Source organism: Lissotriton helveticus, chromosome 7, assembly GCF_964261635.1.
Source record: "Lissotriton helveticus chromosome 7, aLisHel1.1, whole genome shotgun sequence".
NCBI classification, from domain to species: Eukaryota; Metazoa; Chordata; class Amphibia; order Caudata; family Salamandridae; genus Lissotriton; species Lissotriton helveticus.
In genome coordinates this window covers 69,840,122-69,867,363 of record NC_136068.1, presented here as the reverse complement: position 1 = coordinate 69,867,363, position 27,242 = coordinate 69,840,122, and the positions used below count along the sequence as shown (strand labels likewise).

Here is a 27,242-nt window from a genome sequence, read left to right as displayed (position 1 = left end):
CCATAGGAATCCAGAGTTCAGAGTTCAGCCCTTGTTCACCTGCATCAGCTGCTGGTTCAGCTGCACCTTATCCTGTGCCAGAGCTTCACTTATTGCCCCCATCTTATCAGCCGCATCGCGCAGATCAGCTGCTTCTGCCTTCATCCGTGCCTGGGCCACTGTCAGCTCTGTAACCGACTGCTCAGCCTATCAGCAAATTTAGGGAAGACAGCCAGAAGGTTTGAAGATGCAACCTCAGGGAGCAGTTTTATTATAACGTGGGACAAGGAGTGTTTTTGAGCTTCAGACAGGTCTCTGTTTTGCACCACAGAATGCATTTGTAGACTTAAAGAGAAGACAGAAGTGCTGATTTAACATTATTGTAATCCTAGTTCTCAATCATGGACATTCTTTCGAAGTTCATAGTTATTCAAATATTTAAGTGCATGTGCGGGATCTGGGAAAAAGTTTATAATATTGAATTAAGAAAATAATTTTTATAATATTTATTTATTTATTAAGAGTTTTATATAGCGCGAACAAGACCCTTGGGTATCAGAGCGCTTCACATTACATGAGGTAGTTATAGTCCTGCATTGTTATCGTAACTTTCACAATATTATGAGGTAGGTACACATATGATACATAAAGCGACAATATCAATAAAATTTCTACAAAGAGTAACAGCATATAGTATGAAACAGGTTTTAGTATATAGTAAAGTATAATGTGTAATAGAATCAATCGATCCTAACGGTCTATTTCCTGTGTATGTTTCTGAATTATGAAAATACTTTACAATATAAAACATGCATAACGGAGACAACATTCAATGATTCTCTGATGAATGCAACTAATTAAATCAAACCAGTTGTAGTGCATTTGTGTGTCATAGAGATTTTTAACTGAAAAAATAAAGAGATAAGTGAAATGGCTTCCTGATATCCTGAGGCAGAAGGCACTTCTCACTTAACAACACCTCACAGTATTCCATTACTCCTTATTGTCTATGTTTGAGTGTTAATGCTATTCCATTTGTGTCTTGACAAATTGTAATATAATTAATCACTGATTAGTGAGGAGCTCACCATCATATCATCATGGTATTTGCTCTGATATTCATAAACAATAGCCGTGTGTGTGTTCCAGAACATGTATTTTAAACATCTATTTTCAATAATTGAAAATAATTTACAGATGAAGGCTTTCCCAGAGAAGACATTTTCTCACTTTTGTATTGGAGCAATTAAACAAAACCAGACACAATAAAGTAAATTTCACTGAAACCAAAACACCACCACTTTGTGGCTCTCAAATACCACCAACTTTACTGCAAGCAGCGGTACAGTTGGTACAGCACTTTATGATAGATTAAACGGGATGGGAACCTAACACACGTTATTTCCACACCTTTTGGCAGAGCTCCTGGCTATCTGAGGTACCTGCCCTCAAGGGGATGAGACACTAGGATCTTATTGCTTATTGCAATACCTTAAGTTCCTTTGCTTATTTGACAAGAGAGTTCCAGCTGTAAAAATTCCAGGTTTTCAGGCATTCGCAACTAAAACATGCTCTGGACTGATATCACAAATGCTGGTAGCTCTCTGAGAATTTAGCCCCATGAAGGCATGGGATGTCACAGAACCCTTCGGGAAACAGGGGATTTGCATTATCTACCATTTTCTTGTAGAGAATGCCCTTTGCAATTTGCACAACTGAGAACACACCAGGAAAGTGATGTGGTTTAACTTGAAAGAGTCCAAAATGCCATCTCGAAAGATGGCCATCTCCACAGGAAAGCGTCATATACAAGTTAAATGCCTCTACCACACATATTGTACACCTGACAGACTATGGAATAAGGGAAAGAGAGAATCTCCAAACTGCTCTCAGTGCCAAAATGAAGTTGCTGATTTCTTTCATTTGGTCTGATTGTGCCGTCATAAATAGGCGTATAAGGGAACGATTCCAAAGAGACTGACCAGGGTCATCCACAGTCCTCAGGAGCCCAAGCCAAAAATATTTCTCCTATGCGTAATGGAGGGTAGGAGGGTTTACGCGGCAGATGCACCATGGAGGAGATTGGAATCTTTTTAGCAAAATGTGGCATCACACAACACTGGCTCTCAAACCGAGCCCCTTAACTCGAAGTAGTACCAGGGCATGGATTAATGTGACCAAACTAAAGAGGTCATATTCTTGTCCAGGGCTGCTCACACTGTGCAGGAGAAGATATGGGCCGCATGGAAAGACTACAACAATTGTAAAATGCACACCTAATATATACATTGTGGGTTCGAGGCCTGCACCATACTGTATTATAAACAAGCATTGGCAAATCCAATAGGTCTTGCTTATGAGAGAGCTATTGGCTTGTCCATTTTTTTAGACATATAGTAGAGCAATATTGCTGGTGTGCAGTATGGCTAAAAGTTATTTAAAATGATAGAAAAATCTTTTTTTCGATAGGCTATGATGGGGAAAGCTTAAAAAGCACAGTATTTTTTTTAAATAACTTTTAGCCATGCTAAAATGTTGTGTTACTGCCCATCAGATCCGTGCTGACCAGTTAGAGTGTGAGATCAGGCCTGGGATTTCCTGTGTGCTGTTCTATAAACCTCAGGCTAGCATGGATAGTTCATACTCATTGCAGGTCACCCTCCTTCCCCGTTCTAGACATCTGATTGGGCAAAAACTTCAACAACCACACATCTTCAGAGGGGAAGAGTTCTAAAAGAGCACAAGCCTGCTGGATGCCTCAGAGAATTCAACCTTCAAGGAGCAGAATATCAGCACCAGGCAGAAAAAAGTATCTAGGTACCTTGCGAAGGGCAGCTTCCAGCTCCTGTTGTTCTTGCTTGGCGAGCTCCCCTTCAAGCTGCGATTTTTTCAGCAGTTCGCTCATAGATGCCAGCTCCTTCTTCAGTGATGAGTTCTTCATCTCAAAAGCATCCAATAATTTCTGACTGTAACAGGGGTATAGATAGGAGAGCAGGACAGAAAAGAAGTGTGGAAGAAAGAAGGAGGGAAAGGGCAAGAAAGATAAAAAATATAGGAGCAACAGATAGAAAAGGATGAAAACCTCAAAAAACAGTCAGAAGCGAAGTGAAAACAAAAAGCAACAGAAGGCCATGTGAAAATGTGTGGGGAAAGGATATACAATAAAAGAGCAGACAGAAAAAGCAAGAATGAAAATGTGGGAAACAGAGAAAGAAGGGGGAACAACAGAGAAACAAAGAATGTAACAGAGTAAGATATTTAAAGTAAAAACAATAAAAAATCATAAGAAAACAAAAAAGGAAAAAACAACGTGAGGAGATAGACAATGAAAAATAAATAGGCAGAGAAAGAAAGAAAAGCAGGTCAACAGGGTAAGGATTCATGAAAAAAGTGAAAGTAATAAAGGAAAAGGAAAAGGAAAAAGAATAATTGGCAGGTAAAGGAAGAACAGATAGCACAATGAGAGGGAGAGGGGAACAGGGAGCACAATGGCGAAGGAGCACAAGAAAAAGGAGAGATATGGATGGGGAACAGAATAATAAGGTAACAAGTCGGAAGAAAAGGGCACTGTGGTTCACATGCAGGAATCTATGACAGACATCATAAAAACAGTCTGCAAAGCCAGGTCTGAGATCAGCTCAGAGCCCAGTCTGGAATCAGTTCAAACAAATTTAGTACACTTTCTCCTCACGGAAGCACCTCGGAAGAAAAGAACTGAAATCCTTCTGAAATGCTTTCAATGAAAAAAGAATGCCTCTGTGTGCTTGGGTATACTTTCTCTGTGTATCTGTCTTTTTTCCATTTCTAATCCTGGTGCCAGTCTTTAATCAAATATGCAATCTGTGAGCTACTTCTCACTTTCAAGTAGTGCCTGTTTCCAGATTTCTTCATCTTAAACTGATAATTTTAGATTGTGCGGCTGAGGAAGAGTGACAGGGAAAATATGGGTTGGCAGGGGGTGCCCGCAATATCTGAATGCCTGTACATATAGGAGTGCGTGCAGGAGTGTGACTAATACAGCCGAAAATCTATCCACAAAGTAGCCATTCCTGTACACAATAGTGGTTTCACAGTGTCTAGTGAAGAAGAGGAGGAGGAGCAGAGGTAAGGTGGGCAAGAGGGGATAAAGGATCAAGGTTGACAAACTGAGGTGAAGGGAAAGGGTCTGGATATAGGATTACTGGGTTGGGCCAGCAAGAGGGGTGGCAGGGCTGGAAGATGGAGGCAGATTGGGAGCTGCAACTTTTAAGGGGTAGTCTGGGCATCCAGTTGCTACCCTGTGATGGACTGGTAGAAATGTAGGGTTCCTTGAGTCAAAACCACTCAGACAGCTGAATGTTTCTTTCCTGTACAATGGAATCCAATCGACCAACATCATCATTGTTAGAACCGGGAGTCTCTGGTTGGCAGAGGTAAGTACCTTAGCCCAAGTAGGGACCCCTGGTTCCGGTCAGGGCGACGGAATAACCCTCTGAGATAACCCCTGCTCACCCTCTAGGTAGCATGGCGCGAGCAGTCTAGGCTAAACAGAGGCAATGTGGATAACATTTGCACTTAACACAACAATAATCCCCAATCCACCACAAACTGAGACCACACAGGTAAGTATATTTTATAAAAATATATAAGCTTTATCTAGTTTCAGCATGTAAATGAAGCAGTTGCGTGATAATCACTTCTTCAGACAACTTAGCATTTTATCTTACAGGTTGCACTTAATTCTCAATGGTCCTTGTAAATAGGCAGATCTCATAAAAGCAAATAGTCTCTAGTCTCTTTGATCAGTGGTTAAACATAATGCCACTGGCTTCTATTCAATTGGCTCTAAAAACGAGCAGTCAATGCAATACCCAAGCGTAGTTATTCCCAGCCCGCCTTCTTAGGCCCTTAGCCCCCCAAGTGCGGCAAGCGCGCCTCACCCGGTCTCCTGGGGACTCCTTTCCTGTGGTGTGGGGGCTTACACGTGCGCCGGATGGATTCAGGCTCCTCGCGCCTAGCAGCGCACACTCCCACCTGGCCCCGGCCGGTCCCCTGGGGCTCTCCCGCCCGCTCTCGACAATCTAACGAGCCGCGGGGGATGCAGCACCTCGGGGGACGACAGGCCGGGGCGGGGAACACACGCAGACTCACTCCCTCGGCGAGGACGGGTCAGCCAGCTGCTCCGTCGGTCGGCTCCTCGCTGGGGGGGGTGATCAGGGCGCGATTCCCTCGGCGGCTTCCAGGCTGCTCCAGCTGTGCGGGCTAATCACGTCGCGGCCCTCTGGTCGAGCCCTTTCAGTGCCTGGGAGTCAGCCAATGGCAGAGCGGCTCCCGGGACAGGCTGGCAATGACGCTCCGCTACTTCGGCCAATCACGGCCCACCACAGCTGATGACGCTGCGCCGCACGGGCCAATCCCGTCGCGGCGTTAGTGAGGGGGCTCGGCTCCCTCCACCAATGGGAGCGCGGCTCCTTCGTTTCTTTGGCGCTTCGGCTCCTTGACCTCGGAGCAGATTACGGGGGTATCCTGGCCCCGGGCTGCGGTGGTGATTTGGCGGCATAGGGTTTTCCAGGGCGCTGGTCACAACTAGACCCCCCCTCTCGCCCTTGCCACCACCGTGGAGCGGATTTCACGAGGGGAGGCTCCACAAGCCTCCGACCCTCACGAGTAATGTGCCGATGAGCACACCGATCCCTTGCGGAGCACTGAGGTGTCTCTGGCTCTCTTCTTCCTGTCAGCTTCAGGGCCAGAGGTGTCTGTTGTCCATCAGGAGGGGGCTAGCAGTGGGAGGCAGACCAGCACAGCCCAGCACTTATCAGGCATTCCTTCCTCCCACCTCCCAGGCAGGCAGATGTGCCCTTTCATCCCCGGGATGGCTCCGACCCTCTCCTCTGGGGCTCTGCAGCCCCCCCTGTCACATCCAGACCAGGCAGGCATTCCACAAACCCAGGCACACAGAAAGGTTTAGACAAGAGAACAACCACTTTCAAAAAGTGCTATTCTCCCACACAGGATTTAAAAACACCCTTCACTAAAAGATGTGTCATTAAATTCTGAGTTCAGGGATATCTTTCACTTATGTCCCATCTTGTTCCTATGGGAAGATAGGCTGGTATCACATGGGCCCAGCCTCCTCCATGTTACTCTATGGAGCAAGATAGCCTTTCAGCAGTGAGCACATAACATGGCTGCAGCCCACTACCAGAGCATACTACCTGCACTAGTACATGCTCTACCTTATCCATACACTGCACCCTGCCCAGGGGGGTACCTTGAGCCTTCCATAGGGGTGACTGATGTGCACAGACAGGGAAGGGTTAGGCCTAGCCAGTGGGGACACTGGCCAGGATGACATGGCAGTCACTGACTGCACACAGGCTCTGCGCTGGCAGGCCTGAGTCACCATTTTAAAGCTACTCATGTGGGTGGCGCAATCTGCGCTGCAGGCCCACTAGTAGCATTTGTCATCACCAGCCCTGGCACACACAGTGCACTTTACTAGGGACTTCGGGGTGATACAAATATGCCAATCAATATTACAATTTACAGAGGGAGCACTCACACTCTGACACTGATCAGCAGTGGCAGAGTGTCCAAAGCATCTCAATCAGCAAAAACGAAATCCAGCACAGCATCAAAACACACGAGTCAGAGGCAAAAAGATGGGGGAAGAACCACGCCAAAAGGTGTCAGGTCTAACACGTGTCCCCTCCAGCTGAAAGTGGGGAGAACTACCCAACCTCTTGGGAGTCCTCATCACTAAGGCGGAAGAATCTGGACAGACCGTCAGCATTGGCGTGTTCTGTACCAGGGCGGTGCTCCACCGTAAAGTCCATCCCCTGTAGGGAAATGGACCACCTCAACAATTTTGGATTATCACCCCTCATCTGCATTAACCATCTGAGGGGCCTGTGGTCGGTCTGAACACGGAAGTGAGTCCCAAACAGGTAGGGCCTCAGCTTCTTCAGAGCCCAGACCACAGCGAAAGCTTCTCTTTCGATGGCACTCCATTTCTGTTCCCTGGGGATTAGCCTTCGGCTAATGAAAGCCACTGGTTGGTCTCCACCCTCATCATTAATCTGTGAGAGCACTGCTCCCACGCCTTGCTCTGAAGCGTCAGTTTGCACAATGAACTCACTGGAAAAGTCAGGTGCCTTAAGCACCGGTGCTGTGCACATGGCAGTTTTGAGGGTGTCAAAAGCAGTTTGACAGGCCTCAGTCCAATTCACTTTCCTGGGCTGATTCCTAGATGTCAGCTCTGTCAAAGGGGCCACAATGGTGCCATAGCCTTTGACAAACCGTCTGTAATACCCGGTGAGACCTAAAAAGGCTCTCACCTCAGTCTGGGTCTTGGGGGGTTCCCAAGCCAGAATGGTATCAATTTTTGCCTGTAGGGGCGCCACCTGGCCGCTCCCCACCTGGTGTCCCAAGTACACCACCGATCCCTGCCCTATCTGGCATTTACTGGCCTTGATAGTGAGGCCTGCCTTCTGCAGAGCCTTCAACACTTCAGTGAGGTGTTGCAGGTGTTCCTCCCAAGTGGAGCTGAACACAGCAATGTCATCCAGGTAGGCTGCGCTGAATTGCTCCAGCCCTGCCAGTACCTGGTTGACCAATCTCTGAAATGTGGCGGGAGCATTTTTCAACCCAAAGGGCATGACACGGAACTGGAAGTGCCCCTCTGGTGTGGAAAATGCTGACCTCTCCTTTGCCCCGTCAGTTAAGGCAATCTGCCAGTACCCTGAAGTCAAATCAAAAGTACTCAGGTACTGGGCAGCTCCCAACCGATCCACCAGCTCATCAGCTCTGGGGATAGGGTGCGCGTCAGTCTTCGTGACCGCATTGAGCCCACGGTAGTCCACGCAGAACCGAAGTTCTGGGGTGCCACCGGGGGTAGCAGCTTTCTTAGGCACTAAGACCACTGGGCTAGCCCAGGGGCTGCTGGAGGGCTCAATAACCCCTAGCGTCAACATCTTGGAAACTTCTTCCTTGATGCTTGCTTTGACCTTGTCAGCCACTCTGTAAAACTTCTGTTTCACAGGCAGACTGTCTCCAGTGTCCACGTCGTGGACGCACCACTTGGTGACACCTGGGGTCAGGGAGAACAGGGGGGCGAACTGACCCAAGACTTGGCGACAGTCATCCTGCTGCTCTGGAGTCAGGGTGGGGGAGAGGACCACACCATCCACTGACCCATCTTGCTCCTTGACTGCCAGGAGGTCAGGGAGAGGATCACTATCCTCCTCCCCTCCAGCATCTGTAGCCATGAGCATAGTCACTTCCGTCCTCTCAAAGTGGGGTTTGAGGCGGTTCACATGCAGCACTCTCAGGGGCTGCCTGGGAGTCTTCAGGTTAACCAAATAGGTAACCTCGCTCTTGCGCTCCACCACCTCATATGGCCCAGATCACTTGTCGCGGAGCGCACAAGGCTCCACTGGTGCCATCACCCACACTTTCTGACCAGGTTGGAACTCAACCAAAGAAGTGTTCTGGTCATACCACCTCTTCATTTCCTCCTGGCTAGCCTCCAGGTTCTCTTGAGCGAGCTTCCTGAAGCGCTTGGTCTGGTTGCGGATGGCCAGCACATAGCTGAACACATCCTGAGGGGTTTTCCCACGGGATTTCTCCCACCCCTCCTTCACCAGAGTAAGAGGCCCTCTGACAGGGTGGCCATACAGCAACTCAAAGGGACTGAACCCTAAGGATTTCTGAGGCACCTCCCTGTAGGCAAACAACAGGCATGGCAACAAGACATCCCATTTCCGCCTCATGGGCTCCTCCAGGCCCATGATCATGCCCTTCAATGTGCGGTTGAATCTCTCAACCAAACCATTTCCTTGAGGGTGGTAAGGAGTGGTGAATTTGTATGTCACCCCACACTCACTCCACAGGGACTTCATATACTTAGAAATGAAGTTTGTCCCGCGGTCTGAGACGACCTCCCTGGGAAATCCCACCCGAGAAAAGATCCCCATCAGGGCACGGCCCACCACTGGGGCGGTGACTGTCCTGAGCGGGAGGGCTTCCGGGTACCGAGTGGCATGGTCCACCAAGACCAGGATAAACCTGTTGCCTAGGGCTGTCTTGGGATACAGGGGCCCCACGAGGTCAATGCCCACCTGCTCAAAAGGGGTGCTCACCACGGGAAAGGGTTGGAGGGGGGCCACGCGCTTCCCTCCACTCTTGCCACTGGCCTGACAAGTCTGGCAAGATTTACAAAAGGCAGAGACGTGTGTCTTCATCTGGGGCCAGTAGAAATGGGTGACAAGCCTGTGATAGGTCTTGTCTTGCCCCAGATGTCCTGCGAGAGGCACGTCATGAGCCAGACCCAGTAGGAAGTTCCTGAAGCGCTCCGGTACCACCAGCACACGGGCTGCACCGGGCTCAGCGAACTTAGGCTCACTATAAAGTAAATCATCCTCCCAGTAGATCAAATGGTCCTTGGACCCCAGGCCTGCGGCCTGGTCTGCAGCCTGCTGCCGCACACCAATGAGAGAAGGGCACTCCTTCTGAGCCTGGCAGAATTCCTCCCTGGAGGGACCACCCTCTTGCTGCCACTGGGACAGCTCAGGCAATTCCCCTAGTTCGGCCACCTGCTCCCCTGTAGGTTCCAGGGCATCCCTTTCCGGGTCTGCCTCCTCCTGGACCGTGGGAACAGTGGGGGCCGGTTTCCCGCGCCCTCTACCCCTTCCTCTCTTGGCAGGTCCCTGGGCCATTGTTCCAGGCTCCAGCTCTGCTAGACCGCCCTCTCTGGCTGTCATTGCACGGGTGGACACACAGATCCACGCAGGCAAACCCAACATCTCCAAGTGAGTCCTGTGCTCCACCTCTTTCCATGGGGAGCTCTCCAGGTCATTACCTAATAGACAATCTACAGGCAAGGCATCACTTACAACAATCTCCAGAATACCGGAGACTCCTCCCCCTTCGAATGGAACTTTCGCCAACTTGCAGTAGCGCACTGAACTGTCAGCTGCCACCACAGGCCGGAGTACCTGGGGAACAATTTGCTCTTCAGACACCCACCGACACCTAACAGATGTCACGCTGGCCCCTGTGTCTCTCAAAGCCTCCACCACCTGTCCATTGATGGTCACCATCTGCCCGTATTTCTTAGTATTTTGGGGCAGCAAGGTTTCCTGGACCATCTCTTGGTCTCCTAGAGAGACAAGGGTCATCAATGCTAACCCCTCCTCCCCACTAGAAATCAAATCCCCTCCCAAAGCTACACTGGCCAACGCAGGAGCTGGAGCTGGAGCACCAGTGGGTGCTGATTTCTTCTTTGGACAGCTTGGAGCAATGTGCCCCACCTCCCTGCATGAATAGCAAGTAAGGGTCTTTTTGTCCTGCGGGCCCTTATGGGGCCAGGACTTCTTAGGCTTGGGGGGTTGAGACACCTTCTCCTGGGAACTACTTTGGGGCCCTTTAGAAGACTCCTTTTGATTACCCGTGTCCCCCCCACTCTTCTGCTGGGGACCCTGTCCACCTTTGGCTGGGGTACTTACCACCCCCTTGTGGACCCTGGTGCTCGTCCACCGGTCCGCCTCTTTAGCAAGCTCACTGGGATCAGTTAACTTACTATCCAAAAGATGCTGGCGCAGCTCTGGGACACATAAACTACTTAAGTGCTCCCTACTAATCAAGTGACACAACCCCACATAATCAGTAACCTTGCTGCCCTTCATCCAACCTTCCAGTGCACGCGTGTACATGCTCACACACTCCACCCAAGTACTTGAATCAAGCTTCTTGAAGTTCCTAAACTTCTGGCGGTACTGTTCAGCAGTGAGCCCATACCTGAGGCACAAAGCCTCCTTCATGGCGGAGTAGGATAAAGCATCTTTTGCTTCTAAGGGTGCCAAAACATCCCTCCCTGAGGCCTCAAAATGCTTCCACAATCCTGCTCCCCAATTCTTCTCAGGCACCTCATTCATCTTTAAGGCAAGTTCATACGCTCTGAACCACGCATAAATATCCTCACCCCTCTGATAATTCTGTACCAGATCCTTTGGTATGTATACTTTACCCGCCTGTACTGGTTGTGCGCTGCCACCATTAGAGCTGGACACCCTCTCTTTATATTTGAAGTCCAACTCCTTCATGCTCCTCTCATGAGCCATTGGAGCTTCTTCTCCTCCAAAGCGAGAGTATGTCTTCTCTCCTGCGCCGCTCTCTCCTGCGCCTCTTTCTCAACTTCTAGGCGCAGTCTCTTCTCGTCGGCTTCCGCTCTGAGCTTCAAAAGCTCAATCTCATGGGCCCTAACTCGCTGATTCTCCTCTATTTCCTCTGGAGACATACCCCTACTGGAGTGGTCGCTGCCGGTCCTAGACCCTGGCTTCCTCACTGGCAATTCACTGGGCAAAAACCTATTCTCCTGTGTGTCTCCCTCTCCAGTAGCAGCTTCCGGGGCACCATGTTTGGCCTCCCACCAGGCCCTCAGAGCTGTCCGTAGCTCTTCCTTATTTGCGCCGCCCCTTACTGGGCATTCAAGCAGTCTGCAGAATATCCTCAGTTGCTCCTTGTTATAGGTGAGCAACTTCTAGACTTCAAATTCCACTTCTACTTCTCCATTCACGCTTGGCGCGTTCTGAGACATGATGCTTCCTAACCTTTTCAACTACAAAGGTTTCACCAAAAAGAAAAAAAATTTGTGCAACCTGTGCCGCTAAACTAGACTAGTGATGTACAAGAGATCACTGCCGGTCAAGTGCAATTATTAGTTCAAAATCCCACCGCTGCCACCAATGTTAGAACCGGGAGTCTCTGGTTGGCAGAGGTAAGTACCTTAGCCCAAGTAGGGACCCCTGGTTCCGGTCAGGGCGACGGAATAACCCTCTGAGATAACCCCTGCTCACCCTCTAGGTAGCATGGCGCGAGCAGTCTAGGCTAAACAGAGGCAATGTGGATAACATTTGCACTTAACACAACAATAATCCCCAATCCACCATAAACTGAGACCACACAGGTAAGTATATTTTATAAAAATATATAGCTTTATCTAGTTTCAGCATGTAAATGAAGCAGTTGCGTGATAATCACTTCTTCAGACAACTTAGCATTTTATCTTACAGGTTGCACTTAATTCTCAATGGTCCTTGTAAATAGGCAGATCTCATAAAAGCAAATAGTCTCTAGTCTCTTTGATCAGTGGTTAAACATAATGCCACTGGCTTCTATTCAATTGGCTCTAAAAACGAGCAGTCAATGCAATACCCAAGCGTAGTTATTCCCAGCCCGCCTTCTTAGGCCCTTAGCCCCCCAAGTGCGGCAAGCGCGCCTCACCCGGTCTCCTGGGGACTCCTTTCCTGTGGTGTGGGGGCTTACACGTGCGCCGGATGGATTCAGGCGCCTCGCGCCTAGCAGCGCACACTCCCACCTGGCCCCGGCCGGTCCCCTGGGGCTCTCCCGCCCGCTCTCGACAATCCAACGAGCTGCGGGGGATGCAGCACCTCGGGGGACGACAGGCCCGGGGCGGGGAACACACGCAGACTCACTCCCTCGGCGAGGACGGGTCAGCCAGCTGCTCAGTCGGTCGGCTCCTCGCTGGGGGGGTGATCAGGGCACGATTCCCTCGGCGGCTTCCAGGCTGCTCCAGCTGTGCGGGCCAATCACGTCGCGGCCCTCTGGTCGAGCCCCTTCAGTGCCCGGGAGTCAGCCAATGGCAGAGCGGCTCCCGGGACAGGCTGGCAATGACGCTCCGCTACTTCGGCCAATCACGGCCCACCACAGCTGATGACGCTGCGCCGCACGGGCCAATCCCGTCGCGGCGTTAGTGAGGGGGCTCGGCTCCCTCCACCAATGGGAGCGCGGCTCCTTCGTTTCTTTGGCGCTTCGGCTCCTTGACCTCGGAGCAGATTACGGGGGTATCCTGGCCCCGGGCTGCGGTGGTGATTTGGCGGCAAAGGGTTTTCCAGGGCGCTGGTCACAACTAGACCCCCCCTCTCGCCCTTGCCACCACCGTGGAGCGGATTTCACGAGGGGAGGCTCCACAAGCCTCCGACCCTCACGAGTAATGTGCCGATGAGCACACCGATCCCTTCCTCACGCTCCGCAGTCAAGCCCCACGCGTCTCGGGTCCCAACAGCACGATTTTTCAGTCGTTTTCTGGGATAGCTTTAGGAACCTTTAGTCCTGGGTTCCCAACAGGAGGCCAGCTCTTCTCAGGCCCTTGGAGATTCAGTTGTAGACACAGCACACAGCAGAGTCTTGGCAGTTTCAAGTAGGCAGGGTCACAGCACACAGCAAAGTCCCTTTCTCCTCCTTAGCTTCCAGTTGGACCGTAGAACAGGTCAGCCCTTAGAGCACACAGCAAGGCAGTCTTCCTTTAGTTCTCTAGCTGTCCTCCTTCCAGCAAAGGTTCCTTCTTGCTTGCAGAATTTCAGAATCTAAATCTCTGTAGTCAGGGGTCCTTTCCTTATACCCCTCAATGTCTTTGAAGTTCTTTGAAGTCTTTGTGCATGGAGGCCCTTGGTCCAGTCTAAAACAGTTCTGGGGGTTGCGGAGCACTGAGGTGTCTCTGGCTCTCTTCTTCCTGTCAGCTTCAGGGCCAGAGGTGTCTGTTGTCCATCAGGAGGGGGCTAGCAGTGGGAGGCAGACCAGCACAGCCCAGCACTTATCAGGCATTCCTTCCTCCCACCTCCCAGGCAGGCAGATGTGCCCTTTCATCCCCGGGATGGCTCCGACCCTCTCCTCTGGGGCTCTGCAGCCCCCCCTGTCACATCCAGACCAGGCAGGCATTCCACAAACCCAGGCACACAGAAAGGTTTAGACAAGAGAACAACCACTTTCTAAAAGTGCTATTCTCCCACACAGGATTTAAAAACACCCTTCACTAAAAGATGTGTCATTAAATTCTGAGTTCAGGGATATCTTTCACTTATGTCCCATCTTGTTCCTATGGGAAGATAGGCTGGTATCACATGGGCCCAGCCTCCTCCATGTTACTCTATGGAGCAAGATAGCCTTTCAGCAGTGAGCACATAACATGGCTGCAGCCCACTACCAGAGCATACTACCTGCACTAGTACATGCTCTACCTTATCCATACACTGCACCCTGCCCAGGGGGGTACCTTGAGCCTTCCATAGGGGTGACTGATGTGCACAGACAGGGAAGGGTTAGGCCTAGCCAGTGGGGACACTGGCCAGACTGACATGGCAGTCACTGACTGCACACAGGCTCTGCGCTGGCAGGCCTGAGTCACCATTTTAAAGCTACTCATGTGGGTGGCGCAATCTGTGCTGCAGGCCCACTAGTAGCATTTGTCATCACCAGCCCTGGCACACACAGTGCACTTTACTAGGGACTTCGGGGTGATACAAATATGCCAATCAATATTACAATTTACAGAGGGAGCACTCACACTCTGACACTGATCAGCAGTGGCAGAGTGTCCAAAGCATCTCAATCAGCAAAAACGAAATCCAGCACAGCATCAAAACACACGAGTCAGAGGCAAAAAGAAGGGGGAAGAACCACGCCAAAAGGTGTCAGGTCTAACAATCATCAATCAATACGCACACGACACACAACTCTACCTATACATCTCAGCTGTCAACAACAAGTAACTCAAACTGTGCCTCAATCTCAGAGCTGGTGAAGGAATATGGTCATTCAATATCCTCAGGAACCTGGGAAGAAAATCACATATTAAGGAGGACTGGGCTTTCCTTGGGGTCATTTGTGCGCATTAGGGTTTGTGTGGCTAAACTTGCTATTCCTACAAGACTGAAGCACATTTAGAAATTGGTGTCACACACCTATTTTAAACACATACACCTTAAACTCAACCAGATTAAATCAGAATTCCACCTGGTCACCAATACCACCTAGCAACCACAAACTGAATCCTGGATATCGGAAATGAACTTGGACAACTTCATATTACAGCAGTAAACCAATGCAAAAATCAGCTGTTCACACCATTGTCGCACGTCTATGCTTCAATTAATGCATTGCTAAGAAAACCAAGAAGCATTGTACTAACCCTCTCTCTCCTGCCAAAAGCAAAATCCTTCCTCCCCAGAAACAACAAGCCTGTAATGTAAGCCTCAGTCATCTCTTACCTGGATGGAGGCAAACCTCTGCTCAAAGGGCTACCAGACCCCACATTAGGCTCCATGAAATACATCTTACACACTGCAGTAAGTAGTTTCAAAGCATCACCCTAAAAATGTAAAGCACTGCATGGGATCCCTCTCCAAACCAACACCATCTTAAAGGTCAGCAGCCAATTGCACAAGATCACCAGAAATGACACGTCAGGCAGGCAGCACCTCACAAGGATCAAGGACATCACTAGGCGGGAAACCAACAAATACAATAAGAAACAGAAAGGAGATCTTCTTAATTATGCATCCAGAACCTAGAGCAATTTATGCAGCAACATCAGACCTGCTTCGAACTTCCTGCAATTCACAATGGAACTAATAACACCCTGCTCAAGCCAACCCTCTGTGCAGATGGACACCAGTACAAAATATTAACCCTATCAAGACTCTATCTCATGGTCAATGAACACGAATTGTATCTCAGGCTTCACCCCATGCTCTCCGCTCAGCTGCTAGGCTGGCACAATAGAAGTACCAATGAATATGCATACATACAACGGTTGCCAGGGGAAGTCCCCACAGTCCTGATAAGCCACTGACCACTTTAATTGCTATGGCTCTCCAAAGGTTACTAACAAGAGTTAAGGCTGAGGACACGAATGGAGGGATGTTCAAAGCTAAATCCAACACAACAAAACTTATGTGCACAACTTGGAACAAGACAATGCCTGGACATTATGCTGCAACCCCCCCCCCCCCTGACCCCCCCCTGCAACTCTTCTCCCACCCCCCCAGCCCCCCTTAAAGCTGGACCAATAAACTCCAGTTAAGGATTCAAAATTCACTTGACTTACAGGATTTGGTCAAAAACTACCCCAACACTGCTAAATAGATTAATTTATTGGAGGTTGACTGCAATGCTTATGCCAGCTTTTTTGCATCTGGAGCATGCAACACCAAGCAAGCTAGTTAGCACTGCTGAATAAGATGCTGCTTTAGTAGGCTTGACCCTGAGCACATCAAATTAGGTTTTGTGGGGTTTACGGCTTAAGCGTCATATTTGTCCTTATCCATCCATGCTGCAGGACTGGACTGGGCTAATTCTATCCCAGTGTAAGCAACAGAGACAAAGATCTAGGGAGCATGGATGCTAAACTCCTGTCCTGCCCACCTAGGAAATGCATAGATTTTCTTGTAGCGCAATAACACATGTACACTTAATATTTGTAACAGGCAAACTTAGGGGTAATGAGCGAATGAGCTATTACTCACATCCTCTCGCCATCTCTGCGCGCCCGCATGTTTTCCCGCTGCTGCTCCTCTTTCTCCTCCTGGGCAGTATCCGCCCTCAGCTGCTGTTCTGTGTAGGCACGCTCCAGCCTCTGCACTTCCTCCTGAGACAGCTCCAAACGATGGCGCAGTGACCCTGCCTCCTCGCTTAGGACCGAATGTTCACTGCAGAAGCAAAAAAGAATACACCATCTGTTTCTGGCATGCTGATTATCCAGCATGGACGTTTTGCACCTACAACTGCTTCCATCCTTTGTTCTCCATTTAATCTGAGCTTTTATTTTGGGTTTTCTTCACATCTCTATTCTATGCTCTGCTGCTCTCCCACCTGGCTCTCGATTCCATTCCATATTTTTATCTCCCCCCCCCCTTTCAGTTCACTGATTTCTCTCCATACTTTTTTTCAGTTCTCCTGTCTGTTTCCAAGACTATTCCATTCTACTGCTCTTATTCCTTATTTACATTTCAATTCCTTGATTAGATCTCCTCCAGGCTTGTCCTCTCATTTTCAGTCCATTCCCATCTCCTTCCTTGAGCTACTCTGCACTTGGAAGCTTACTAATGGTTTCCCCATCCACTTCCAGGCTGTATTATTCTATTATACATATCTGTTCTTCTCCTGCCTGTTTTGAGGCTCCATCACCTCTGTTGTGCCCTGTACCTGTATTATGTATGTGGGTGATATGTATGTGTTCATGTTTGTGCAGCCATGAGGTAGAATGTGGAGCTTCCCAGCCAGATTAGCCCTAGTTAGACTGTTGCTTTTCTCGCCCCACACATTCATCTTTACATCTTAGGTCTGATTATTCTGCCCCAGTTAAACGTTTCTATTTAATACCTCACTGTTTTTATATCTGAATATCATGCCAGTTTCTCTTTTCCTTTTGCCTGTTCTCTCCTAACAGCTTAAGGGCCATTCTGTCCCTTATTTCTCTTATTCTTGGTTTCCTGCTAACTTCTTCCCTCCCTATGTTTGTATTTATGTTCTCTTTGTAAGTAAGCAACAGAATACAGAGCAGTCAAGAGGTAGGTACGTGCATAGGAAGGGTAAAACACAAGAGACATCAGAGAAGATACGTCTAATGTTCAAGACTGACCTAGTCAGATTCTCTAGCAGAGAGCTACAACGGCGGATGTCCTCCTTCATTTTTTCATTCTCCTGGACTACAGTGTTCTGTTCCTCAAGTAACTTCTGCTCCTGACGCTCTAAGGCTTCCAGTTTCTGAAGGGCCTGTTGCTCCCGCTGCATTAAGGCATTCTGCTCTACTTGGGATTGGTGGTCCTTCTGCAATATGGTCTGCCGTCCCTGCAGGGCCTGCTGCTCCCAAGCGTCACGCTCCTGGAGGGTCTGCTGCTCCCGCTGTTCCAGGGTCTTCCTCTCTTCCACTTGCTGGCTCACCTGATCCTGCAATGATGCCACAGAGAGCTGAAGAGAAGCAACCTGTTCCCGCAGATCCTACGCATGAGGGGAATGAAACAGGAAAAAATATAGAATAATCGAGGGATGATTAAAAAGTGCTGCATATACATCTAATTAAGACCTACCACAAAAATAATTACAACAGAATATGAAATACCACACTACCATATAGTCAGAAAAAGAAGGAGCTGTGCAAAACTGAGCTTTACAGAATGGGTGTTCTCTAAGAAAGTTTTGAAGGTGTGCATGGTGAGGCTTCAGGCCTTCAGATATGATCGATGCCAGTATACCGTCCAGCTTGTGACAGCTTCTAAGTAGAATGTACAAATGGTTCACAAATGCAAATTGCTTCTAACTGTGATTGCCTCTAAGACAGCAGCTCTAATCTCGGACTAGAGTCTGAGTCTCTCGGAACTAATGTATGACTTTACAACGCATACATTTACAATGCATGCCCTTACAACGCAGTTTTTGCAACATTCTTTACAACACATTCTTTTACAGAGCATGCCATTACATTGCATTTTCAGAAACTACCTTTACAACGCATTCCATTCCATTGCATTACACCTTTACAACACATACCATTACAATGCATACAATTACATTGCATTTAAGGTAAGTGGATAGTATAGAGGTAATAATTAATATTCTAACTCCAGTGAATGCAACAGTAGGGTAAGTGTTGGATCCTGTAAGGGTACTATGTGTTGTAATGGTATGCGTTGTAATGACTTGCGATGTAATGCCTGCGTTGTAGTGACATGCATTGTAATGACATGCAATGTGATGGCTGAGTTGTAATGACATTCGATGTAAAGCATGTTGCGATGTAATGACTGCTATGTAAAGGTAGTGCGATGTAATGACTGCGTTGTAAAGGTTGTTCCCCTAGAAACAGACCAGTGTTTGCTGTGAATCTTGACTGTTAGCGATCGTTTCAGCAAATTTAGGTTACAACACCTCAATAATTTTGAATAAGAATGACAACGGTACCTCTTTTAGCACTAAGAGCACAAACACAAGTACATTCACAGAAGATATAAATGCTTTTTTAAAGACGAAACCAAACACCAAAATTAGCATGAAGTACTAAGGCAATGATTTCAAATTTCAATACGACAATGTGAGCATAGGATTGTTTTTAGTGAGATGCGATGAGTGGAAAAAAGTTTGATGTTCACTGACAAATAAAACCCAACCTTCTCATTTATCCTTATAGAGCCTCGAAGAAAGGAAGACTAGCCTCCTTTAGGGATATTGTTGTTTTAGTTTTAGCACCAGAAACCGCAGTGCTATGAAAAACACAACACAGGATTATACGGTCCGGCCCAAGTTGTCCGCCTGCCTCTACTCGTTTCCGTCCAAGACACTTTATAAATCCATGGCTGTTCCACTACCCACCTCTCCCACTCCTTAGTGGAAATATACCACATACAGTGACAACCTTATTTCTGTTCTCCAACATCACTTCTAAATGACCCTTTCCAATCTCAAAATAAAGCCTCTGTTGTTCCAACACTACTTCACCTTAAAAAGTATCTGCGTAAATTCTGTAAAAATGCTGGCATTTTACATTTCTTGTAGGATTGCGAATGGCTCTATCACAACCACTCTAATCTCATGGGTACTCTATTTAAGCTGTGCATCATTTTGATGGCATGTTTTAGGGGTGTGTGACTTGACTTCCTTGTGATATGGCCTCAATAACTATAAACAATGATATTCTTGCATGCAGATGATAAACAGTTGATCATCTCTATGAAACAGGATACTGAGAGCACTAAACACCTCTTCCAAAATTGCATGAGAGATATTGCTGATTGGCTGTCCAGGAACGTTCTCTAACTGAACAGTAAAACGACAGAGGTCTTGCTGTTGGGTAGGGCGCAACATCTGTGGTCTTCAGACTGGTGACCTGTGGAATTAGGTACCGCTCCATTCCCCAATCAATCAAAGAAACAAGCATTTGCAATGCATAAGGTCTCGCATTAGGAAAGTTTGAGCTACTGGTATTGTAAATGACACATTTGTTATATATGTGTTGGTTTTGAAAATAGCAAAAATAATAGCTTTGTCATTTACAATGCCAATAGTTATAACTTGTGACACCTATAGCATTTGTAATGCAATATGTGTTGTATTCACGTGACTTAGATGTATTGATATTACAAATAACAATGGCTTTGAATTTTTTTCATAATTAATACTTAAATAAAAGTTATTGTAATTTATAATGGCAATAGCTTAAACTTTTGTAAATAACTTTTCTGAAGAATATGTTCAGTGTATTTTATTGTGACGAAAATCCAAGAACAGAAGTGAAATACTAACCTCTTTTTGTGACATTTGTAATAAAGCTTGAAACATTGAGAGATCATATTTGACCCAGTTGTTGGTAAATGGTTGCACAGATTGATGCTGTGGTGGGGCTGAGAGATGTTGTGGTGGCGACTAGTGATGCTGTGGCATTCAATGATCCTGTGGTAGCGCATAGTGATGTTGTTGTGGTAGCGCATAGTGATGTTGTTGTGCCCCTTAGTGATGCTGTGGTGATGCGATAGATAGAGTGAGTGGGATAGATAGATAGAGTGAGTGGGATAGATAGATAGAGGGAGGGCGATAGAGAGATTGAGTGAGCGAGATAGATAGGTAGATAGATAGATAGGAGTGAGGGCGATAGATAGCTAGACAGATAGATAGAGTGATGGCGATCAGTATCTAAATAAGTAGATAGAATGAGGGCGATAGATCGATAGAAAGATAGATAGAGTGAGGGCGATAGATAGAGTGAGGGCGATAGATAGATAGCGTGAGGGCGATAGATAGATAGCGTGAGGGCGATAGATAGATAGAGTGAGGGCGATAGATAGATTGATAGATAGATAGAGTGAGGGCGATTAGATAGATAGAGTGAGGGCGATAGATAGATAGATAGAATTAGGGCGATAGATAGATAGAGTGAGGGCGATAGATAGAGTGAGGGCGATAGATAGAGTGAGGGCGATAGATAGAGTGAGGGCGATAGATAGAGTGAGGGCGATAGATAGAGTGAGGGCGATAGATAGCGTGAGGGTGATAGAGTGAGGGCGATAAGATAGAGTGAAGGCGATAGATAGAGTGAGGGCGATTAGATAGAGTAAGGCCGATAGATAGACAGATAGAGTGAGGGCGATTAGATAGATAGACTGAGGCCGATAGATAGAGTGAGGGCGATAGATAGATAGAGTGAGGGCGATAGATCGATAGACAGATAGAGTGAGGGCGATAGATAGATAGATAGTTGTGTGTGTGGTTGTGTGTGGTTGTGGTTGTGTGTGTGGTTGTGGTTGTGTGTGCGTGGTTGTGTGTGTGTGCTTGTGTGTGTGTGCTTGTGTGTGTTATGCTTTGTTTTTCTATGTTTTGTTATGCTATGTTTTGTTGTGTTTGGTATGCTATGTTTTGCTAGGCTATGATATGTTTTTTGTTTTGTTATGCTATGCTATGTTTTGTTATGTTATGTTTTGTTATGCTATGCAATGTTTTGTTTTGCTATTCTATGCTTTGTTATGCTATGCTATGTTTTTTTGCTATCCTATGCTTTGTTTTGTTATGCTATGCAATGCTTTGTTGTGTTTGTTATGCTATTATTTGTTATGCTATGCTATGTTGTGTTGTGTTTTGCTATGCTATGTTTTGTTATGCTATGTTTTGTTATGCTATGTTTTGTTATGCTGTTTTGTTATGCTATGCTTTGTTATGCTTTGTTATGCTTTGCTCTGTTTTGCTATGCTATGCTTTGTTTTGCTATGCTATGTTTTGTTGTGTTTGATATGCTATGTTTTGCTACGCTATTATATGTTTTGCTATGCTATGTTTTGTTATGCCATGTTGTGTTATGCCATGTTTTGTTAGGCTATGTTTTGTTTTGCTATCCTATGCTTTGTTTTGTTATGCTATGCTCTGTTTAGTTTTGCTATCCTATGCTATGTTGTGTTTTGTTATGCTATGCTATGTTGTGTTTTGTTATGCTATGCTATGTTGTGTTTTGTTATGCTATGCTATGTTGTGTTTTGTTATGCTATGCTATGTTATGCTATGCTATGTTTTGTTATGCTATGCTATGCTTTGTTATGCTATGCTATCTTTTGCTATGCTATGCTTTGTTTTGCTATGCTATGTTTTGTTGTGTTTGATATGCTATGTTTTGCTATGCTATTATATGTTTTGCTATGCTATGTTTTGTTATGCCATGTTTTGTTATGCCATGTTTTGTTATGCCATGTTTTGTTATGCCATGTTTTGTTAGGCTATGTTTTGTTTTGCTATCCTATGCTTTGTTTTGTTATCCTATGCTATGTTGTGTTTTGTTATGCTATGCTATGTTGTGTTTTGTTATGCTATGCTGTGTTTTGTTATGCTATGTTTTGTTATGCCATGTTTTGTTATGCCATGTTTTGTTATGCCATGTTTTGTTATGCCATGTTTTGTTATGCCATGTTTTGTTAGACTATGTTTTGTTTTGCTATCCTATGCTTTGTTTTGTTATCCTATGCTATGTTGTGTTTTGTTATGCTATGCTATGTTGTGTTTTGTTATGCTATGCTGTGTTTTGTTATGCTATGTTTTGTTATGCCATGTTTTGTTATGCCATGTTTTGTTATGCCATGTTTTGTTATGCCATGTTTTGTTATGCCATGTTTTGTTATGCCATGTTTTGTTTTGCTATCCTATGCTTTGTTTTGTTATCCTATGCTATGTTGTGTTTTGTTATGCTATGCTATGTTGTGTTGTGTTTTGTTATGCTATGCTATGTTGTGTTTTGTTATGCTATGCTATGTTGTGTTTTGTTATGCTATGTTTTGTTATGCTATGTTTTGTTGTGTTTGTTATGCTATGCTTTGTTATGCTATGCTATGTTGTGTTGTGTTTTGCTATGCTATGCTTTGTTTTGCTATGCTATGTTTTGTTGTGTTGTGTTATGCTATTTTTTGTTATGCTATTTTTTGTTATGCTATTTTTTGTTGTGCTTTATTACGCTATGCTTGGTTATGCTATGCTTGGTTATGCTGTGCTTGGTTATGCTGTGCTTGGTTATGCTGTGCTTGGTTGTGCTGTGCTTGGTTGTGCTGTGCTGTGCTGTGTTTTGCTGTGCTGTGCTGTGTTTTGCTGTGATGTGTTTTGCTGTGCTGTGTTTTGCTGTGCTGTGTTTTGCTGTGCTGTGTTTTGCTGTGCTGTGTTTTGCTGTGCTGTGTTTTGCTGTGCTGTGTTTTGCTGTGCTGTGTTTTGCTGTGCTGTGCTGTGTTTTGCTGTGCTGTGTTTTGCTGTGCTGTGCTTTGCTGTGCTGTGTTTTGCTGTGTTTTGCTGTGCTGTGCTTTGCTGTGTTTTGCTGTGCTGTGCTTTGCTGTGTTTTGCTGTGCTGTGCTTTGCTGTGCTGTGTTTTGCTGTGCTGTGTTTTGCTGTGCTGTGCGGTGTTTTGCTGTGCTGTGCTTTGCTGTGCTGTGTTTTGCTGTGCTGTGCTGTGTTTTGCTGTGCTGTGTTTTGCTATGCTGTGCTTTGCTGTGCTGTGCTGTGTTTTGCTGTGCTGTGCTGTGTTTTGCTGTGCTGTGCTTTGCTGTGCTGTGTTGTGCTGTGTTGTGCTGTGCTGTGCTGTGTTGTGCTGTGTTGTGCTGTGCTTTGCTGTGCTGTGTTGTGTTTTGCTGTGCTGTGTTGTGTTTTTCTGTGCTGTGTTGTGCTGTGCTGTGTTTTGCTGTGCTGTGTTTTGCTGTGCTGTGCTTTGCTGTGCTGTGCTTTGCTGTGCTGTGCTTTGCTGTGCTGTCCTGTGCTGTGTTTTGATGTGCTGTGTTGTGTTGTGTTTTGCTGTGCTGTGTTGTGCTGTGTTTTGCTGTGCTGTCCTGTGCTGTGTTTTGCTGTGCTGTGTTGTGTTGTGTTTTGCTGTACTGTGCTGTGTTGTGTTTTGCTGTGCTGGTAAGGGTATGTGAGGGTGTGTGTGAGGGGGTGTGAAGGTGAGGGTGTGAGGGTGAGGAGGTGTGTGAGGGTGAAGAGGTGTGTGAGGGGTGAGGGGGTGAGGGCGTGAGGGTTGTGTTGTGTTTTGCTGTGCTGTGTTGTGTTTTGCTGTGCTGTGTTGTGTTGTGCTGTGCTGCGTTTTGCTGTGTTGTGTTTTGCTGTGCTGTGCTGTGCTGTGTTTTGCTGTGCTGTGTTTTGCTGTGCTGTGCTTTGCTCTGCTGTGTTGTGTTTTGCTGTTATGTTATGTTATGTTAAGTGCTATTTGTAAAGCGCACTGACGCCGAAGCTTCCTGGCGCTGCTAGACAGGTGAAGGAGACAGAAATACACAGAACCTAACACAAGGATGGGAACAGATGGGTCTTTAAGAGTTTCCTGAAGGAGAGAAGAGAGAGGGAGGATTTGATGGACAGGGGGAGGGAATTCCAGAAAGTGGGGGCTAAATAAGAGAAACGGCGGCCACCGAATTTCTTGGTTTTATTTTTTGGAGTGATTAGTAGGTCATTACGGGCAGAACGTAGATTAAGTGTAGGGCGGTAGGGGCGGATGAGGGACTTGAGAAACCCAGGACTAGGGCAGTGAAGACATTTGAAAGTGAGGCAAGCCACCTTAAAGGCGACCCTTTGATTCACAGGGAGCCAGTGAAGGCTATGAAGCAGAGGTTTAGCGGATTGCCAACGAGGTAGTCCATGGATCAGGCGAGCTGCCTGGTTTTGGACGACCTGGAGGCGATTTAGCAGATAAAGTGGAAGGCCGTGATAAATAGAGTTTGAAAAATCAAGACGTGAAAGTACCAGTGAAGTAACAGATTGGGTGAGTGCCGCAGGGGGGAGGAAGTGACGAACTTTGCGGATCCTTCGAAGCTGGAACATGCATGATGAAATTACCGCTCCGACTTGGGCTTTGAGGGTAAGTTCGGTGTCAATAATTACGCCCAGACTTTTTATTGTTTTAGCTGGGGTGGGGGGGGGACCAAGCTCCGACGGCCAGAACTGAGGGCCCCAGTGGATATGGCTGAGGCCGGGAAGGAGAAGCTCAGTTTTTCCTGGGTTGAGTTTTAATTGGTTCTGGTCCATCCAGAGTTGTATGTGAGTCATTACAGCATGGAACGTGTTGATGGCCAGAGGGGAATTGAGTGAAAAAACAAGCTGCAAATCATCAGCATAATTAAAGGTTGTGATGTCCCATTTGAGGAGGGATTGAATCAGTGGCCGGAGATACAAATTAAATAGGAGCGGGGAAAGAGAGGAGCCCTGGGGGACTCCGCAGGCCGTGGGAGATTTTTTTGCCGTAAAAGGACCCAAGCGGACTGCCTGTGTTCTACCAGTGAGAAAGGACCTGACCCAATCAAGTGCCACGCCTCGGATGCCGGCCTGTTCGACACGGTGGAGAAGGATGTTATGATCCACCGTGTCGAACGCAGCAGACAGATCCAAGAGGACAAGGGCTTGGGGGTTCCCGATATCAGCGTTGTGCCTGAGTATATCGAGAACTGCTAAGATAACCGCCTCAGTCGAGTGGGCGGGTCGGAAGCCCGCCTGATTGGGCTCAAGGTACTGGGAGGATTCGACAAAGTTTGATAAGCTGCGGGTGACATGAGCCTCCAGGATTTTAGAGAGGTAGGGAAGGAGGGAAATAGGACGGTAGTTTGATGGCTCAATGGGGTCTGCATCAGGCTTCTTAAGAAGGGGCACCAAGATGGCCTCCTTAAAAGAGGTGGGGACACTGCCACTAGTAAGTGAACTATTGAGCAAGTGTAAAATGTTGTCTGGTAGATTGAGGCAGACACTGCGCAGCACAAAGGGAGGGCAGCAGTCATTGGGAGAGCCTGATTTCACACGGGTGGCAAGTTCCACTAAGGAAGTCGTGTCTATAACAGGAAAGGTAGTGAAAGTCGACGAATTATCAAGGGAGGGATCAAGAGGGGGAAGCTGGGTGGGGGGAGGGATAGAGTTTTTAATTTTGATGACTTTTTCCAGGAAAAAGGAGTTCAGAGTATCACAAGTGTCCTGGGTAGGGGTCTGAGCTGGGAGTGATCTGTCATCCGTGGTTAGCTCGTTTAGAACTCTAAACACTTCCTTGGATTTATTAGTGGCTGACACAATCCTGCTGGAGAAGTGTTCCATTTTTGCTGACCTAATAGCGGATTTGTAATTATTACGAGTGATCAGGTAGACCTGTCTGGCAGGCTCAGAGTAGTCGTGCCTCCAAATACGTTCTGATTGACGTGTTTTTAATTTCAAGGTCTTGAGATCGTCGGAAAACCACCTGTGAGCGTACCGGTGCCTAGTACGAGGGAAGGTAACCGTGCTGTGCTGTGCTGTGTTGTGCTGTGCTGTATTGTGTTTTGCTGTACTGTGCTGTGTTGTGTTTTGCTGTGCTGTGTTGTGTTGTGTTTTGCTGTGCTGGTAAGGGTATGTGAGGGTGTGTGTGAGGGGGTGTGAAGGTGAGGGTGCGAGGGTGAGGAGGTGTGTGAGGGTGATGAGGTGTGTGAGGGGTGAGGGCGTGAGGGTTGTGTTGTGTTTTGCTGTGCTGTGTTGTGCTGTGCTGTGTTTTGCGGTGCTGTGCTGTGTTTTGCTGTGCTGTGCTTTGCTGTGCTGTGTTTTGCTGTGCTGTGCTTTGCTGTATTGTGTTGTGCTGTGTTTTGCTGTGTTTTGCTGTGTTGTGCTGTGCTGTGCTGTGTTTTGCTGTGCTGTGTTTTGCTGTGCTGTGCTTTGCTGTGCTGTGCTTTGCTGTGCTGTCCTGTGCTGTGTTTTGATGTGCTGTGCTGTGTTGTGTTGTGTTTTGCTGTGCTGTGTTGTGCTGTGTTTTGCTGTGCTGTCCTGTGCTGTGTTTTGCTGTGCTGTGTTGTGTTGTGTTTTGCTGTACTGTGCTGTGTTGTGTTTTGCTGTGTTGTGTTGTGTTTTGCTGTGCTGGTAAGGGTATGTGAGGGTGTGTGTGAGGGGGTGTGAAGGTGAGGGTGTGAGGGTGAGGAGGTGTGTGAGGGTGAAGAGGTGTGTGAGGGGTGAGGGGGTGAGGGCGTGAGGGTTGTGTTGTGTTTTGCTGTGCTGTGCTGTGTTTTGCTGTGCTGTGCTGTGTTTTGCTGTGCTGTGCTTTGCTGTGCTGTGTTGTGTTTTGCTGTGCTGTGTTGTGTTTTGCTGTGCTGTGCTGTGTTGTGTTGTGTTTTGCTGTGCTGTGTTGTGTTTTGCTGTGTTGTGTTGTGCTGTGCTGTGCTGTGTTGTGTTGTGCTGTGCTGTGTTTTGCTGTGCTGTGTTTTGCTGTGCTGTGCTTTGCTGTGCTGTCCTGTGTTTTGCTGTGCTGTGCTGTGTTTTGCTGTGCTGTGTTGTGTTGTGCTGTGCTGTGTTTTGCTGTGCTGTGCTTTGCTGTGTTTTGCTGTGCTGTGTTGTGTTTTGCTGTGCTGTGTTGTGCTGTGTTTTGCTGTGCTGTGCTGCGTTGTGCTGTGTTTTGCTCTGTTGTGCTGTGTTGTGTTTTGTTGTGCTGTGCTGTGTTTTGCTGTGCTGTGTTGTGTTTTGCTGTGCTGTGCTGTGTTGTGTTTTGCTGT

General features: G+C 47.2%; 1 protein-coding gene across 1 annotated transcript in view; it reads right to left on the bottom strand.

Moving 5' to 3' along the window:
- Positions 1 to 27,242, bottom strand: part of LOC144768081 (uncharacterized) — a 224,814-nt gene that overhangs the window by 146,780 nt on the left and 50,792 nt on the right. The window contains exons 12-15 of the mRNA XM_078651467.1: positions 17,396 to 17,754; positions 16,281 to 16,463; positions 2,801 to 2,945; positions 40 to 186 (exon numbers count right to left, since the gene is read on the bottom strand). Coding sequence (XP_078507593.1) covers positions 40 to 186; positions 2,801 to 2,945; positions 16,281 to 16,463; positions 17,396 to 17,754 — 834 coding nt within the window. The remainder of the gene's footprint in view (positions 1 to 39; positions 187 to 2,800; positions 2,946 to 16,280; positions 16,464 to 17,395; positions 17,755 to 27,242) is intronic.